The 19,523-nt window shown below is 34.1% G+C and overlaps 1 protein-coding gene across 15 annotated transcripts in view; it reads right to left on the bottom strand.

Annotated features, from left to right (window-relative positions):
- The window catches only part of Mipol1 (mirror-image polydactyly 1), a 289,666-nt gene that overhangs the window by 208,924 nt on the left and 61,219 nt on the right, over positions 1-19,523 (bottom strand). For 5 of the 15 annotated variants that reach the window (XM_059280057.1, XM_059280052.1, XM_059280054.1 and 2 more), the window contains 4 exons: positions 13,081-13,142; positions 4,681-4,882; positions 2,584-2,719; positions 1,232-1,337 (listed from right to left, as the gene is read on the bottom strand). In XM_059280057.1, the coding sequence (XP_059136040.1) occupies positions 1,232-1,337; positions 2,584-2,719; positions 4,681-4,882; positions 13,081-13,120 (484 nt within the window). In that variant the 5' untranslated portion in view covers positions 13,121-13,142. Of the gene's footprint in view, positions 1-1,231; positions 1,338-2,583; positions 2,720-4,680; positions 4,888-13,080; positions 13,143-19,523 lie in introns of all 15 variants that reach the window. The other 10 variants (XM_059280062.1, XM_059280063.1, XM_059280058.1 and 7 more) reach the window with 3 other exon arrangements.

Raw genomic sequence — 19,523 nt, 5'->3', positions numbered from 1 at the left:
TTTCTGTAGTACATACAGAAAGTTAATTATGCATATATTTCAAAATAAATCTTACAGTACTTTCCTAGCAATATATATAATTTTTATAAAAATTCAGGAAACTTCCCAATTGTTCTAAACTTCTACTTGTATTATTCATTTTAATGTTTTATTAATTTTCTTTAAAATATATTGTTATATTTTCCTATCAAAAAGAAACAAAAAGTTTATGGTCATTTGTCATTAATAGAAAAGTTGCCCTCCAGAATTCAATTAGATTATTTATTTGTGTTCATCTTAATTACATTATCACAGGAGTATTTATTTAGAATTACCATCCATATAATATTTTGAAAATAAACTGTATTAATCATCTCTCTAACCTAAAATCCCCTAATTCTTTTATATATGTAACCAAGTTAAGTTGTTTGTAAAATATAATTATAACTTGAAATTAATCATTAAATAATTCCATAAAGTATAAAATTGTAGAACAAGTAATCTCTAAAATACTTATAAATGCTTATCTATCATTTTAAAAAATTTTCACTTTTCTTAACACAGGAAAATTGTGCAAGAAAAAAAAAGCTACAATGACTACCCAGCTGGAGACCACAGACTTCAGAGTCCAATGAGCGTTATCTCTGACGTATAAATGTGTTTGAAAATTTTCTCCATTCAAAGACATGTGTATGAGTAAGATAGTCCAAAATGTAAGGCAGTCATGTACAACATTAAAATGTGGCAACCTTTCACTTTAATCTCAGGGAAAACATTATCTGTCATCATCTACATCATCAGATGTTAACTTATTAACTGCATAAAACGTTTTTTTTTTTTATTCGAATGTCGGTCTCCATTGGTAATGAATATAGAACTATCTTAATACAAAGGAGAAGTATTTCCTCTCCAAGAGCTAAAACAATAAGTGGTATTTGAACTGCTGGTTGAAAGGTAGAGGCACTGGTAGTCATTATTTCCCCTTGTTTGTTCAGGCCCTTCCAACAAAACAAACAACCTTTTTGTGATTGGATTGACATGGTGTTAACAATGCATTTAATGCCCAAATCAGTGTGAATACAGGTAAAGCCCTCACTAATACCAGTACCAGGATGTTAAAGCCACCTATTTTCTAAGCAGCCAAAAGGGAAAAAAAGCTTCTCCTCCTTTGGCAAACAAGGCAATGAGCTAGTATCCACCAGCCCACATCCTACAATCACCTTCTAGCTTAACATCAACACTCATCTCCTACCTGCTGTCCTTTCAGCAATTTCAGCCTCTGCTGCTTTCTCGTGGAGTTCCAACTTAAGCTTTAATTTTCTCTTTTCCTTATCTTCTTTAGTCAATTTTTCTTGAAGCTAAAACAAATTAGAAAAAAAATATTCTTATCTGATAAATGCCTTCCATACATAATTAATTCCAAAGTAAGATTTTGTTGTTCTTAAATCTTTATATAATATTAGATTTAACTGCTTAAACACATTGACTCTCAGGGGGAAAAGTTCAGGTTGCAATATATTCTCTAAGTAGTGACTACCAGAAATGATATAAAAATGGAAAAATTATAAGCAATATGTATTTGTATATGTGCATAGAGACATAAAACAGGAACAAGAGTATTTACTAAAAATACCTACTACAGAAGCTGTTTCATTCATTTCTGTGTCTTAAAGCAAAGAATTCTAAAGGGCTCTACTGATCCTAAAAACGAAAAATGGGCTGCAGGTTTATGCTTCTTTTAGTAATTCCAAAATTTTGAAAAAAAATCAATTAAGATAATAATCTTAATATCATATACAAATCTGACTGTGAATACTGCCTCATATTTCATTTAAATTGACACTGTTACCTGATTCAAAATGGCACATAATAAGTGCTATATCAAAGTATGGCAAGTATCTCAGGCTCACACAGAATGCTTCTTTTCATTTTCTCTTTGCATTCTGCCCTGGACTTCTGTTATCTGTGTTGTTTTCCCTCAGAAACAACAGTCACGCTTCAGTCTGATTAGGTCAGACAATGAAAATATTAAAATCAGAAAATTATATAGAATTTTGAAAAGAACCCATAGAAAACGAGCATTATTTAATAAATTACATGCAGACCAGAGGAATGTTGGGGAGGAACAAGAGGAAACAAAACGTGACACGTACATTGAGCTGGATGCATGAAATAGTATAACAGGATACAAGGCATATACCATCATTAGCAACTTAGACATTTGCTTACATATATTACCAAAGTGAAAGAATGCATAGATACTAATAAAAATGAAGAAAAGTTAACAAAGTAGCATTAAAATAGCTGATAATATAACCCACATTCCATAACGTTCAAGCCAGGTTTTATTATAGTGAAATTTGAATATTTGCTTTATAGCAACATAAATTACCAGAGCTGTATGGAAAATGAGTGATATTATAGAAAGCAAAAGAGCTTATTTTCATAGCCAATCACTTAACTGAACCACATACCTGGATGGCAAGACAACACAGGCCTACTGGTGAGGCATTAAAACAGAAAATAAATGGACAACAGAGAAAAACAAAAGAGTCAACAGTTAAGACACTGTTTACAGCAATTAGACTTTTTATATTTCTATACCTTTTTATTGCTTGTTCTGAGAATTTCCAGTTCTCTTTGGAGATATGCTACTGATGTCTCTTTATTTAAGTCTGAGATAACTTGATGAAAAATCACAGATTCATAATTCATATCATTCTTTCCACAATCCAGTACACTACAATAAAGAAAATTATTAAATAATTTATATATAGGATTTCACAAATGACGTAAATTTCTTATTCACAATAAATATGTAAAAATATTTCAGTTTAAACTTTTTATGTAGCTAAAGTATGATTGCTATAAAACAATAAATATATCAACTTCCAGATATACCAATTTATCAGTAGGAAAAATAAAGTTTGTGGAAAGCACATAGTGATCCCAAAGAGACTCTGGTTAAGTATACTTGACAAAAGTGTACAGGTTTTCATTTGTAGTTCTGGTTAGAACCAACTTATATTTTTTGCTTCCCTGAAAATGGATACAATCATTTTCCCAATTTTATTAAAACAGTATCATATTCATATTTTAATTATTAAATGGAAGACATTTAAATTAATATCTATGCCGCAAAGACTTACTGGCAAACATATTCCATAAGATAGTGATGTCAACCTGTAAGCAGGTAGTATAAAGAAGAGATGAGAACAAGATAGATTGTTTTCTGGTGTTATGGTGTTAAATATGTCATCACCGGTGGGTGTAGTGTTACTTATGCCAGTCTTTGACCCTGAGTCCTGGGATGCTCAATGATTACAGGGCTATTACCATGCTCTCATGTTGAATGCTCTCATATTGAATTATACTACTCTCAGCAGGAACATAAGCTCTACCATTTATCTTTCTTACATGATTATAACAATGTTTATTCATGCTTCCATCATCCTTGCCTCTATACCATAAAATATACCCCAAATTGTATTTAAGTAAGAATCTGCCACTAAGGGAGAATGTAGCTAGAAGTTTTTCTGTGTCCCGTCTGGTCCACAGCCACTCAGACCCAAGTAAACACATATATTAATTAAAACTGCTCAGCCATTAGCTCAGGCTTATATTATTGACTAACTCTTACACTTAAACTCAACCCATTTCTGTTAATCTATATGTCGCCACGTGTTATATGGCTTTACCTGTGTGTCATTACATGTTGCTCCCTGGACGGCAGGCTGGTGTCTCCTGACTCAGCCTTCCTCTTCCCAGAATTCTCCTTGCCTGTTTATCTGGCTACTGGTCAATCAGTGTTTTATTAAACCAGTGTACAAAAGCATTATTCCACAGCAGAAGACCTCTAATACAGTTACTGATTTTACTGTGTATTGGTATCAATGAATATATCTTACTGAGTAATTTTGAACAGAAAAACAACTCCACAAAAAAACTTTTAAAAAACAGTGCTCTAGAAAATATGAAAAGAGAATTATGCTGTCATTTTCAAGTCTAATGTTATCTTTGCTGCATATGATTAATTATCAAAGTAGCATAATACCATTGATAATAAACACAGGTTTCCCCACACTGGATGACTTAATGCTACAGAATGTAAATTAATAAGAAAGACAAAAGGTAGATAGAGTACAGGGTCGCCCTAAAAGTATTCACATCTAGCTGGGTGGTAGTGGCACATGCCTTTAATCCCAGCACTTGGGAGGCAGAGCCAGGTGGATCTCTGTGAGTTCGAGGCCAGCCTGGGCTACCAAGTGAGTTCCAGGAAAGGTGCAAAGTTACACAGAGAAACCCTGTCTCGAAAAAAAAAAAAAAGTATTCGCATCATCCCAAACAAAGAACAGAGAGCTATGTAAAAAAAAAAAAAAAAAAAAAACTTTGAGCAGGTTTAAGCTTTGGTAAATAGTATCTCATACCCATAATGAAGAGTCACAGAAAATAATATTGAGGAGGAATCAAACTTCACTGCTTTCTTTAAACTCATCTTGTGTTGTTGCTCTCAGCTATCTAGACATATTATATCAACATTATGGAAGTAATAGAAAGCCTTTGCAGGGTCCTGAAATTGTTTTTAAGTCACTGACACATTAAATTTATCTGACACCAAAATGAAAAAGAGGGACAATGTATTAAAGAAGAAATGCTGTTCCAATTCTTACCTTTAGATTAAACACTGAAACCAACACTCACCTGCACTTTGTAGACGGCCCTTCATCTGGATATGGACCGATGGCCTGTAAGTTGCTGGAGATTCTCTCTGGTAGTTCCAGGTCCTCAGATGTTACTTCATTGCCTAATTCATGCATGGTTTGCTCAGAATTCATAGTCAGCTGCTCTACTGATGCACTCTCAATTCCCACTGAAGCCTCTTGTGCAAGACAAATGGTTGTATCTGCACTAAAACAAAAATACATGATATAAAAGGACAGAGCCACATAGGAAAATTGTTGAATCAAACGAACATTCTTAGGAAAACACCTCACAGCTTTTAACACAGGTACTAGTCGTCCTCTACTGTAGTCGATTAAGGATGTGCAGGCCAGCATTTGCCATCCATATTTTCACTTCCCTCAACAGAAGCTACTTAAAGTAATAGCTTACAAATGAGGCTACACACTGTGACCTTGGCAGAGCAAGCCATACCTGTGCTAACTGAATCAAAGCCTCTGGGAGAAGGATCAGCTCCTATTTTTTTTTTTTTACATTGCCTAAATGATTACAGTTGCTGCAAGGACCATTGGTTTAAACACACTATTCTCAAAATAGCAAGGAATAAGGATATGGCTATAATGAATCAATACTGTACAATAGAACTATGGTTCAGAATGCCTGGGGAAAAACTACAGCCTTAATAAGTGTATAATGCTGTACAAGTTATTTAACACAATATTTTCTTGTCTATAAAATGTAAATAAAATATCACTGACTTAAATAAGTACCTGACATACCAATAAATGTGGTTTATTTCAGTAACATCATACTATTAAAATGGATGTAAGAATAATTTTAACATTAATGTCATCAAATACATATGATATATTAGAAAATATACTTTGTATGCTTAATTATATCTCAAAAATTATTTAAGTCCCATGCACTAAGCAATATTTATTTTAAAGAGATAAACTATATTTAATGGCATAGTAAAGTTTTGGAGGAAATAATATATACAAAATCAACTCTGTTATTATATAAGATTGAAAGGCACAACTGTTGATTGTAACAAGTACTTCATTAACTCCAGAAGAAATAATTCTTCAGCCTCAAAAAGTAGTCTTAAAGATGTACAAGGAAATCTGCTAACATAAAATCCTCTAGAGGCACAAAAGTAATATTAAAATACAAAGAAAATATTATACAAAAAAAGAAAGTAACTCTCCTAAAACTTCATTTGATTTTTTGGTTGTATTAACTGTAGATAATAAAAACTTGAAGTCCAGATACTATTCATACTGGTAAATGGAAGCTACATCACAAATCACTTGCTCTTGGTAAATTATTTTGATTTATCTTTGTTGAAGAAATGAATTAGAAGAGAGAAATGCTGTATCATAACTGCATGCTATGAAATAACCATGACATTTCAACATAATATTATTCTGAAATCTTATATTTAAAGATTAGTGGTTGATTTTTGAGATCTGAACACTCTCTCATGGTTTGCTTTACATGCTCATTGACCATTCTGTTTTCCTAGAATACCTGGATTAGAATGGAATCCTCAAACTCTAAATAAGAGAATTTTAGGGGCACTAAGGAGACATTCTATTAGTAGTAGATTGTGCATTATAACATGAATGACCAACCAGTATTTCACTGTGACAATCCTCCATTCCAAACTTCTAGAGGAGATAGAGAAGCTTACAAATAAAAAGGCATTTGGTTTCCTCCTAGATTTTAGTAGTTCTGATATTTAGAGCAATTGTAAAATAAATGCATACCCTTCTGACATATTCTTTGTAATTATTTTAACATTTTTTATTTAATTTTATGTAAGTGTTTTGCCTGTGTGGATGTATGTGCATCACTGTGTGCATAGTGCCCATGAATATCAGAAGAGGGTGTCGGATCCCACAGAAACAGAAGGTGCAGTTGTGAGTCACGATATGGGTGCTGGGAATCGAACCCTGGTACTCTGGAAGAGCAGCCATCCAGCCCTAGTTCTGAGACTTCTTTAATTTTAAAATGTTTTAAAATGTTAATAGTTTAGCCGGGCGGTGGTGGCGCACGCCTTTAATCCCAGCACTCGGGAGGCAGAGCCAGGCGGATCTCTGTGAGTTCGAGGCCGGCCTGGGCTACCAAGTGAGTTCCAGGAAAGGCACAAAGCTACACGGAGAAACCCTGTCTCGAAAAACAAAAAACAAAAAACAAACAAAAAAAAAATGTTAATAGTTTAGAGGCTATAGCAGGAGGTTTGCTAGAGAGTGAATTTCAGCCTGGGCTCCAGAGTAAGACCCTGTACTAACATTATCCCCCTCTCTCCAAAAAACACCCTCAAAAGTTAATATTTAAAACATTTAATATATATATATATATATATATATATATATATATATATGGAACCCATACTGCATGGGTTAGCTCTATTTCTAATTTTGTTCAGTCATAAAACCTTTTAGATTCCTAATTTGAACTGTTCATCTGACATTTAGAGTCTGCTCTGCAAATCAAACTATCTATACTCTTTTATTGAGAATTTAATTTTACTTCAGAGTAAACAAGGCTGATTTATAAATCTTCCCACCTGCCTGCCTGCATTTTATTTTATTTTATTTTTTTAAAAAAATCAGTTTGGCAAACACTATTTCATCAAATGAATGCTAAAAACTGGAAAAGCTTTCGAATGTTCTTCTTTACTACATTATTCTATATAAGTATTCGACCACTCTATGGAAAATTTGATTTTTTAAAATTCTACTCCTTATTCTATATTTTGACCCTCATTTGTGGAAACCACATCGTGCAATGTACCCTATGGCCGTGCACTGGGGGAACAAACAGAAGAGAAGAACAGACACTCTGTGAAGGACTCTAGTACAATTATGATGAGAAAACGATGTAATGATTTGAACATCTGAATGTAACAAGGACCAGGCTTGGGCTATACAACCGATTAGATGGAAGATCTATGCACACTCAAGCCTTATTCTCTAGGAAGACTTTACAAAGGCACTTGCTCCAAAAATGAAAAAGTAGGATTGTGCAAATGTTGTTATTTGGTTTTGCTCTTTGGGGCGCCCGTGCCACCCAGCTCCCAAATAACTCTGATACACACAGTCTTATTATTACTTATGAATGCCTGGCCTTAGCTTGGCTTAGTTTCTTAACTTTAAATTATCCCGACTACCTTTTTCCTCTAGACTTCTCCCGTTCTCTAACTTCTGTAAATCTTACTCTTACTCCGTGGCTTGCTGTGTAGCTGGGGGGCTGGCCCCTGGAGTCCTCCTCTTTCTCTGGCTACTTCTTCCTCTTCTCCATTTTCTTTTTCTTTCCTCAGATTTCTCCTTCTCTGCCTGCCGGCCCCGCCTATCCCTTCTCTTGCCTTGCTATTGACCAGCTCTTTATTAGATCACCAGATGTTTTACACATGCACAGTAACACAGTTTCATAGAGTTAAACAAATGCAACATAAGCAAAAGCAACACACATTAAAATAATATTCCACCATAGGCACCGGGCTCCTAAGCTACATAAATGCTTAATTGATAAAAAAAAAAAAATTGTTGAAATATCAAATTATTCCCAGGCTTTTAAGAACTCAACCATCGATAAAAATAAAAAATGCTTGTGATGGTGAATATGATCAAAATATATCATACATATGTATGAAATATTCAAAGCATAAATAAAACTATTATATTAAAGAAAAAATAATATTCCACAACAAGCAAATAAATGAACTGATAAATGGTTAGTTTGGTGATCAAAAAGTTGACAGATGATAAGAATAATAACATCTTAAGAAAATTACTCTTCAGGCATCATTGTGGAAGAAGGGGCAAAAATATTTTAAGAGCCAGAGGAACAGGGAGTTCACTGTGAAACTGCAGCTCCTAGAAATGTCAGAAGCCACACCAATCAAGTCTCCCATCACCCCCAATAAGAATGCCTAATAATGAGCTGAACAAAGATAACAATAGGCCAGCAAAAGCAGATGGGGCAACCTATGAGGCCTCCATCCTACACAAAGAACTACAGGCAACTAATGAATACAGAGAACAGGAGAAACAGTCTTCCCTGATGATGATCATAACAATTAGTAACCAAATGGTCTGCACTGTACACTTATACATACATGTAATGTTATACACACTGAGTAGTTTGCATTTATGTATTTAGGAATACACATACATACATACATACATACATACACACACACACACACACACACACATATATATCACATATATAACAACAAGAGTACAAGGGGGTACATGGAAGGGTTTGGAAGAAGGGAAAAGGGAAATGATGTGACTATATTATATTTTTTTCTATATATTCATATATCTATTTCTATATCTATCTATGTAGATATATCTATAGACAGGTATCTACATAGACAGATAGATCTCTCTATATAGGATGTGGTTCTGCTTCTTCCTCAGGATCATCAGCTGACGGTCCATGAGGAGGGAGCGAGCTGAAGTGAGAACAGGCTTCAGGCGGCAAAATAGCCCTCAGGAGATGACTTCAATGAATTAAGTCAACTTCATTCCACAGTATAGGAAATATATAGGACTGGGAAGCCTGGGGACAAACCCTAATTTGCATTAAGTGGCACTCTCCTATCATAAGAGTAGGTTCGTGGCAGTAGGGTCCCACAGCAAAGCTCCTAGTACAAGTCTTGGTTACCATTATGTGCAGCAGGGGGAAACTTCTAGCAGGAAACTGTGCCCAGGGTCACACTAGAGATAAATCAGGCATCCAGGCTTAGAGACAGCTTTCAGATAAGGTCAGTCCTATGGGCCTCGAGACATTCTCCCGAAAAGGACAGTCCTGATGTTGCCAAGCTTTGGAGAGGGCTGCCAGGCCATGTAGACAGCAATCTCTGACCATCAAGACCTCCCAACCAGAGAGAGAAAGGAGGGAGGGAGGGAGGGAGGGAGGGAGGGAGGGAGGGAGGGAGACAGAGACAGAGAGAGAGATAACAAACACAGAAAATAGTCCTGTTAACTTTGCCTACATTTCTCTCTTCTCTCTTCTCTCTCCTCTCTCCTCTCCCCTTCTCCTCCTCCCCTCCTCCCCTCCTCTCTCTCCTCTCTCTCTCCTCTCTCCTCTCTCCTCTCTCTCTCTTCTCTCTCTCTCTCTCTCTCTCTCTCTCTCTCTCTCTCTCTCTCTCTCTCTCTCTCTCTCTCTCTCTCCCTCTCCCTACTACGGATCTGACTATATGCCCATACATGGTTTTTTTTTTTTTCCTGAAACATTTGAGAGTACACTGCAGTATGTACTTTGGCTTTTGGGTACAATTAAGGTATTAATTTAACACATTGCATTTTGCCAAATTTTATTTATCTTATCCAAATCCTACAATAAGTACAATTTCTGACTTAGTGCCCTCTCCAACTATGAGAACAGACTAGCACACAGTAAGTCTAAATTCGGTCATTATTTCCCCAGACTCTCCATCCCAGGGGAACGGGGTTGTAAGACAATAGTGGGATGAAGCTACTAAAAGCTTAAGCTGAACTTGTACTACCAATCAATTCTAAGAGAATTGTGTAGAAACATGAACACAAAAGCCAATAAAGTGATACAAAAGGGAAGTTGTAGGATGGTTCTGAACAGAAGCCAGTCATTTCGAAAGATAAATATTCAACAAAAGACAGATGTCCACTCTAAACCAAGTCTTATCTCTGAGCAGACAAAATTTGAAAATGAAACCCTTCTATCAAAATTCTTTCTCTCCCTCTGTCCCATGTTTAAAATAGGAGCTCTCTTTAGTAATCCATATTAGTGTTTAATCAATGCCATTGTTAACTGTTCTGTCATTATGGCTAACTGATCTCATATTATTTAAATTCATCTCTCCATATGGGATTAGATAATAATCTCTTTTCCTAATGCATGTCTATGAAGTCTTGGTTTCTTTATTCAACTTTAAGCAACAGGAAAATCCTTATAACTATTATCATGCCTTCATTTGCTCTTCTGTGACCATAGTTTTACATGGACATAGATACCTACCATTTCAAATGTATCTTTGAAATTTTGTTATTACTAGCTAATGTTATCACTGTTGTGCTAACTTCTCCTGCAACTACTTGAAATATTCTGGATAGCTACTACAAGGTGTTCCTCTGAAATACCATGCACTGCTATTGCCAAAGGAAGTTATGCATCTGGACAACACGAGTGGAATTGATGCTGACCTTTTGAAATCAATACCTATTGGAAGGCTAGTTACAACACAAGCGTTGAAGACCTCATCTCTCTCTAGTGGACTTAGGTACCACTTCAACAGATGATTTTCATGATTGAAAGAATTCTTATTTTACTTATGGGCATATCAGTATTGTGAACAGGCTCAGTGCCAATGTGTTTGAACACTCGATTCTTCACTCTAGAAAACAAACCAAATTATGATACCATTTCCTTATCTAGAAGAGGAAGCTCTGAGATCCTTTTTGAGTTCATTTTTCCAGTTACACAGAAATGTATATCTGATGTTACCCAAGAAATGAGAACTCACAGCCCAACTAAGAATTGTATCATGACTATCGCACAGAAGTGATGAGGTGGCTAGAATCAAATAGGAATTCAGAGAAGCTGAGAAAGTCTGTTCTGTCTGGCTTTGTAAATAGTTTGTGACAACTGGTATCTGTGTAAATGGATTTGATGGACCCCTGGGGGGTCAATATTGTTTACAGAGCTGTCTCCTCAGAGTGGTTGAACTAGAACCATCCCTAGGGATCCTACCAGGTTACTAAGAATAGCAATGACCTAATCACCTGAGAGCTCCAGAATAGAAGAAGACAAGCAGATAAAAGGGATATTGGCAAATACATTAGAATAAATGAACCACTGTCTCGTTTTTAAATTTCCCCTCTTGTTTTTGAGATTCTAATCACATCATTTCTCACTTTCCTTTCCTCCCTCCAAACCCTCTCATATACTCCTCCTTGCTCTCTTTCAAATTCATGGTCTCTTTTTTCATTAATTGTTATTGTATGTATATGTATATACATATACATTCCTAAATATCACCCACTCACTCTATATAAAGTACAGCTTAGGAGACTTCGTACCTAAGATTAACTGCAACAGGCATGTGGTAACTCTGCTTCTGACACTGGCTAGCCACTTATTAACACTTCTTTAAATTCTCTTTTGCGAGGAAATGAGGAGGTAGAAATAATTATATTTAGCAACTGATTCTATAAATATAAAAATAAACCCTGTCGTTTATTGCCTTTCATTCCTATACTATCTCCAGTTGTTTTGCTATTAGATTATAAACTAGATGTAATGAAAGACTTACCACAGGGTTCCACATTTTAAACAGTTTTTAAAAATGAGCATTAGTTTCAAAATACCAGAAGAATAGTATCAACTCGGGGTTCCTAATGACATCTGCCACTTTTAAGTAATTTAAAAGTATGCATGTATGTGTATGCATATGTCTGACTATCTGTACAAATATTACTTATTTCAGTTAGTATGTATTTCCACCTCTCTGTCTCCTTTTCTTCAGGAGTGGAGGAATAGTATCCCACATAGATGCTTACAATATGTGTTCCCCTGATACACACAAGAGAAAAAGAGAAAAGCACATCAGAAATACCACAGCAATTCTACTTAGTATGAGGTGTTCAAGACAATAGCTTACATATTAAGGAGTATAACTAGCACCCACTGATGGATTGTGACTTTCCAAGCAGAAACTTAATTGGGACAATGACTCTGAAAACAGATTGCACATTTTGAATTCTAACACCATGCATGGCCTACTGTATGATCTGTAACAAATACTGTTGTTTAGTAGCTTATTTGTCATCACTGTATAAGCTAGGCTAGGGGCTGGGAAGTCAATAAAGTGTTTGTTGTGAAAGCATGAGAACCTGTGTTCAAATCCCTGGAACTCATGTAAAAGCTGGGCATGATACATGATTGTATCCCCAGTACCAGCCAGGTAGAGACAGGAGGATCCTGAGAACTCAGTGATCAGCCAGCCAGGCCAAAACAGTAAGCTTTAGGTTTGGTGAGAGTCCCTATTTTAAAAAATAAGATAGAGATGAAGAGAAAAACATACCACCATCAATCTCTAGCATCCACATGCACACTTACAAGTGAGCACATCCACATATATGTACACACACACACAAATATGAATGAATGAACAAATGAAGTATGCCCCGGTTGACCTTGAATTCATGATCCTACTGCCTGGCTTTCCTAGTGCAAGGATTACAGGTATGCAGCACCATACCTGGCTATTAGCAATTATTTAACCTTGATTAATTTCCCTACCAGTAAAGTATAAAATAATATCCCCTTCAAAGGGTACTTAAGATTAGTAAATTATTTAAGTTATAAAAGTTTCTTGGAAAGGTATTATCATAGAACACATACTCAATAAGTGTTAGTTATTACCTTTAAATCTGCTGTTAACAGTTGCCTTCTGTATTTTCATTTCCAAACCTTCCCTTGTCTTTCTGTGAAATGAGTGTCATATTCTTGATGTCAAATTCATACTTTAAATTCAAATTTTATATTAAATTTTTCTTAAATATTAAGAATGAAAGCAAAAATAAGATTTTTGTTCTAATATTATCCAACTTTTATATTAAAAATGTCCCAGCTTGTTTTGTGACCAGAATATAGTTATATAGCTAAAATCAGTAGGGTTATTCTAATAAAAGATATTTTTACATATATATTTATTCTCTCCAAAAAATGTTACCAACTATGTGAAAAAATCAGATATATTAATACATATAGTACTCCCTTAATAGAATACATATAAGATAAATAATTAGGAAATAAAATATCTAATTCAATAAGATGCATACAGAGAGAAACTACTTAAGATTAATTTTTAAATGATATGCAATAGTTCAGCACTTCTTCAGATAAAATTTAAAAAGCAATACATTTTTAAAATTTAGAAACACATTTATAAACAAAGTCCCTGAAAGAAACAGCAATTCTATATGAAGGACATTGTTTATAGATTTCTGCAAATTCAATGTAGTGACAGCCATATAGTAAATTTAAATAAAATAAACAATTTCAGCATTCACTATATTGTACCATGACATTAATTACAATTAGGATCACTACAAGTAGAATACAGATTCCTATCACTCAGAGACTCACAGGATTTTAGGCAACTCTTAGAACCATATTTAAATTGCAAACTTTGTATGTGGGTACAGTATGCTCGCACTGATTTCTTATGTGGGCACCGTATGCTCACAATGACTTTATACATGGGTACTGTATGCTCACACTGATTTCACATGTGGGTACGGTATGCTCACACAGACTTCATACATGGGCACCGTATGCTCACAATGACTTTATACATGGGCACCGTATGCTCACACTCACTTTATTATGTGGGCACTGTCTGCTAATACTGATTTGGGGCTTCAAAAGCCATCACATAAAAAAATTATTATTTTCAGCAGTTTCTTTGCACTTAATGCCCTTCATGCAAGCTTTCAAAAAACCTTTAGGTTGTTCCCATATTAAAAAAAAAATGAAATTATACAGTAATCTTTTTGTCTATATTTCAATTTCATCACCAAGTTAATAATAAGCCTGTTGTGGTTAAATACATCATAGAAAAAGAATTACATAGATGTGTTCTCTAATTTTTATGGTCTCATCTGTGTCCATCTCCAAGTATTGAGTATAAACTCTATTCCTTAAAATACATAGTAAAAAACAGTGATCATATTAGATTTTTATATTACTGAAATGAATCAGTGAAAGAAAATAATGACTTCTAAAACCATCTCAAAGATATATAGACACCAAATAAGGCGTAAAAAAATGTGTATGTAAATGTGGTAGCTAACATGCACTGGTAATCACGACACTCAAGATTCTGTAGCAGAATGACTGTAAACTGGAGGCCAGCCTAGACTACAAGTTCAAGACAAGGGCTATGGATGTAAATCAGTCACAGAATGTTTCCCTAGAAAAACTCTCCAAACATCCCACCCAAGAAAAAAGGGAAAGAGTGGTATGAATTTGAGGTTAGCCTGGGCTACATAGTGAGGCTCACAGAAAACAAAAAGGAAACCAGAAAAGAGAAAAGAAAGAAGTACTGAATAAAACCTACTAAGCACTGAGATGGTGCCAGATGTTAAACAGAATTTAAAGGTAAATAAAAAACTGTGTCTGTTCTCAGGAGAAATTGCAAAGATTAAGGGAGACTGACAACAGAGGAATAATTGTAAAGAGATACACAAAAGATTGGTAGCAGAATGAGTAGAGTCTCAGTGACAAGTTTTTTTGAGACCAGGACTATCCAAAGACATTCATAGCATTTAAATGCTCAGTAATCACATAAACAAGAAATAAGAAACAAGTTATAGTAACATACAAACACTGATTCAATGTGCAATATAAAATCATTTTGAGATATCTTACATTCTATTTATAGTCCATTTACAGCACAACTCCCCTTAGAGTCTAGATATAGCTATATGATTCTGAAAGCTTTTAGAAGGCTTGTAAGTCCCCCACCCCAAACCTACAAAACCGTCAATAGTATTCACTGGGATACTAGAATTAGTATCAGAACAAATGCACCCTTTGAGCTCCTGTGCAGGGATATATCTGGATAAGTAAACACATCAAAAAGAAGTGCTGAGGTTATTTATCTCTGATTATGACAATCCAATGATTTGGATTCAAATCACCCCCTGGCTATTCACAGAAATTACTTTACTGGAATTTTTACTTTACTATATAAGAGTAACTTAAGATGTTAATCCTACACTAGATTTTATAAACTTTTTGTATTATCAAACTGAAATAGTCATGAACACACCAATATTTAGTCTATAGGGAAAAGTTCAAATTTATATGCAAGAACTATTTAAAATATATAAATATTCATAAAATTCTATCCTAAAATTTAAGATTTTCAGTTTTAATGTCTTTTATCTGATGTAGAGAATGAACAGTAAAATAACATAATCAATCTCCGAAAGCATAAAATAATTACATCAGAAATAAAAGCTTTGTAAAACTCATATCACCCTATTTAAAATACTAAAAATAATTTTCAAGCTGAAATAACTATTAAAACTATCCCAAATTTGATTAATTAATGTAAGAGTAAATTTTATTCTTTTATTTTCCTTGTCATGAGCTATATAGAATTTATAATATATTTCAAATATTTTTCAGACTTTCCCAATTTTTCTAAGAATAATTCATAAAATGTAATTAAAACATGAATGAGCTCAGTAAATTTTAAGCTTAAGTTAAATGCACAGCTATTCTAAATTCAAATTCTGATACCATTTATTAGAGACAAAAACTCTAGTAAGTATAAGGAGAAAAACAGATTTTCTTCCTATGTCTCTTTCATTTTATTCAGGAATATCTTTAGAATAAGAAAATAAAACAGAAGAAGCACCACTCAGATACCAATCGAGACTCACTGACATAAAATGTTAGTTCTAATGGATGGATGATTGTGTTTGGTCTTTTGAAACTTTGAAGTATAGGTAAGTCTTGATCACACAAATTAATAAATCCTAAAGCTGGAGTTAACAATAACCATTACACCCAAATTCTGCAGCTTAGCCCAGGCAATTTTTCAAAAGGTCAGGTTGTGAACTGGAGAAGATCAGGGAGGTCCACCGCGTAGCTTTGTTGCCAGGCATCTCTCGTCTGGATTGTTGCAGGCGTTTATTAGTATTCGTCAGCAGACTCAACAAAGCAAACAAGAAATTCAAGCACGAATAATAAAATGAAATGCTGCTATATAACCCTTTGTCATTCAGCAAATATGGGACTTTTTAGCTACATTGTTCCTAAACCTGGGCCACTACTTTAATTTTTCTCCACAGTGCTGACTGAATGAGTATGCATGTGTGTTAAATGCGCAGCTCCCCTAACAACTGCAGGACTGCCATTTAATCTGTTGGTAGATGGACCATTTCCTGTGGGAACCCTGGCTATGATTTCCAGATCCACCAAATAAATCTCAGATTAAGATTCCAAATGAAACCTGCCTTTGGCAGATAAAAAATGTCAAGATGGATATAAACAGTAAAATTATAAATTATCTAGGTGTTGCATGACAAACTAATGCTCAATTTTTTTGTTGACATGTACCCAGATATCAAAACTATATGAGACATTCATCAAATGTCACACTTTCATAATACTGGAGGCATCATTAAAACTGTTTGACTAAGGACCTCAAAGTGTTTAAGCAGTAGCTCAAAAGTATATTTGTGCAAAGTAGAAGAATAAATTTACATATCAGCAGCAGCTCATAAGGGATGGGTAAATATTCTGTTTATCTCTCATTGTAATTCAGGTTACTTTAAATACAAGGTTTTAGGAAATCATTATACTCTATATGGTATTATTACATAACTTCCTATGCAAATGATGTATTTTATTCAAATTTGCCATCATTAGTAAGAAAAACAAAATCATAAAAACTAAAAAGGTAGAAGGGCTATTTCTTTGATAATGCTGACTCCTGCACTAGTACCTGGCTACTTACACAAAAAGAATCCTCAGCCCTGGTTGGAGTTGACATTTTCAACTTTTAAAAGCATTAAATCCTTGAGACCTTGAGATAAAAGAAAAAAAAAAAAAAGGAAGAAGAAAGAAAAGCCTCAGACCCGGAAAAGTAAATTTGTTTTTTGATAATGTGTTCATTTCAAATGACTTGGGGGAGGAGCGGAGACAAAAAAAAAAAAAAAAAGGTAATAAAAGGCCAATATAGACCATCTTAGGAAGCAAATGGCCTATTAAAATGCACAGTAAGTCCCTGTTGCTCATCTCTTTTAGAATTTCAGTAGATCAAGGACTACTTCAATGACCTTTTGGGGGAGAGGGATGGGGTCTTTGTTCTTCTTACCTGGGCTAATATAACCCTGTCCTAATCTTAAACTCCATATTAATTGATTATAAAATATAAACAAATGATGGTTCCTGGGGAAAAAAAGGATTCCACTGATATACTTATTTTTCTATCTTTGAACTCTTAAAAATAATTGAGTAAAAGTTCTTGATGTTTCAATATTTGAACACTTTAATCTATTTTAAATATATTTTTAATTATAATTTTTACATTTTCATTAATCTGGGAAAAATACAGAATAATTATTCCCAACTCAAAATCTTAATATAAGCATGAAACCTTAAGGGTTATGCATTAATTCTATCTTTCTTATAAAAAATTTTTCCACTAATATATGTTGTATTATAAGAAATTAATTCTAATTACCCTAATCTTCTAGAAACTGACACAAATCTACAACTTTTAAAAATACTTTTAGGGCAAGTGAGAAAATTAATTAAAAAGTAAATACCTATTTTATGCTTATCTTGTTTATTTTGCTACACTAACAATGTTCTAAGCAATGAATACTCCTAATTATATTAGCCTATTGAGTTTGATGATTTTAGAACACATTAACAGCTGCAATTAAAAGAAGGCTTAATTTGCACTTTTGAAAATATGAAGTTACAAACCTTACACACAACTTTCTAGGTAGCAAACATTTTATCAATATGAAATGACTATTCTTCATTTTTAGTCATTAGTATACTAATTTTCAAATACTCAAAGATAATATTTGAAAACTAGAGCAATACAAAATCTAAACATGAAAGTTAAAATGATTCTTTAATAATTATTCTTTCTTTCACATCTTATCAGTACAATCCTATGATCTGGCAAAGTGTTATCAATTACATCTAAAGGCTACAGACTAATTTTGGGTACCACTAGATACTGAAGACAAGGTGTCATATTTACTGAGCACATGAGCTACATCCCAGCCATCTTTCAATATGTTTAATTCAATCATTGAAAACAAAAATAATCTATTTAACCAGAGTCAAAAATCTGAGGCCTGCCTTATTTAATCTTTTTCATATTATCCCAAAGAAGCAAAACAGACTGAAAAATAGTATCTGAAATTTCCTCCAAAAGAATGTTCTACATGATATGAAACCAAGGCACCAAATGTTGGAATATTTTAGTAACTCCTCCAAAAACTCTTTTTCTTTTTCTTTTTTTTTTTTTCTTTTTTTTTTTCTTTTTTTTTTTTTTCTTTTTTTTTTTTTTTTTTTTTTTTTGGTTTTTCGAGACAGGGTTTCTCTGTGTAGCTTTGCGCCTTTCCTGGAACTCACTTTGGAGACCAGGCTGGCCTCGAACTCACAGAGATCCACCCGGCTCTGCCTCCCAAGTGCTGGGATTAAAGGCGTGCGCCACCACCGCCCGGCCCAAAAACTCTTTTTCTGCTACTAGATATTTATGCAATCTGTGAGTAGATGTACATTATACCACACAGCTTTGCCAGCTAAGGGCAATACAAAAAAAATGCCTTCAGCCAAGGAAGTCAGTCCTGCCAGGACCGTTCTATATTCAACCAGGATAACTCAGTAACTTGCCTTAGCATCAGTTTATATAATGTACACTAATTTCTTTGACCAACAAAATGCCAGTGCACATATTAATTAATGGTTGTAAGAACATGGTGTTGTAAAAACCAGAAATTCTAATTTATTAAAAATTAAAGATCTAAGAATAATGTATGAAGATTTGTGTTATAAATAAGGATTCTGAGAATATTCTCAAATGAAATGCAATAGCCAGAAATAAAGAAGGATTTTTTTAGTGAAGAAGACAGAATATTGTTTCAAAAAAACTGAAGCAAAATCTTCTTACAAGCTCAAGCAATATTTTCATGGTCTACAGTTAAACTTGAGAAAGCATCTACGTTTCAAAATAGAATTCAGAGGGGGGATATCTGTGTGTTTGGGTTTTGTTTTTAGATAGATAAAGAATAAGAAGTTAGGTTGGTAAGCAGTGGGGACGGATC

The sequence above is a fragment of the Peromyscus eremicus genome, chromosome 14, assembly GCF_949786415.1.
Source record: "Peromyscus eremicus chromosome 14, PerEre_H2_v1, whole genome shotgun sequence".
Classification (NCBI taxonomy): domain Eukaryota; kingdom Metazoa; phylum Chordata; class Mammalia; order Rodentia; family Cricetidae; genus Peromyscus; species Peromyscus eremicus.
The sequence above is the reverse complement of the archived record's forward strand: the minus strand, read 5'-3'. Positions and strand labels throughout refer to the sequence as shown.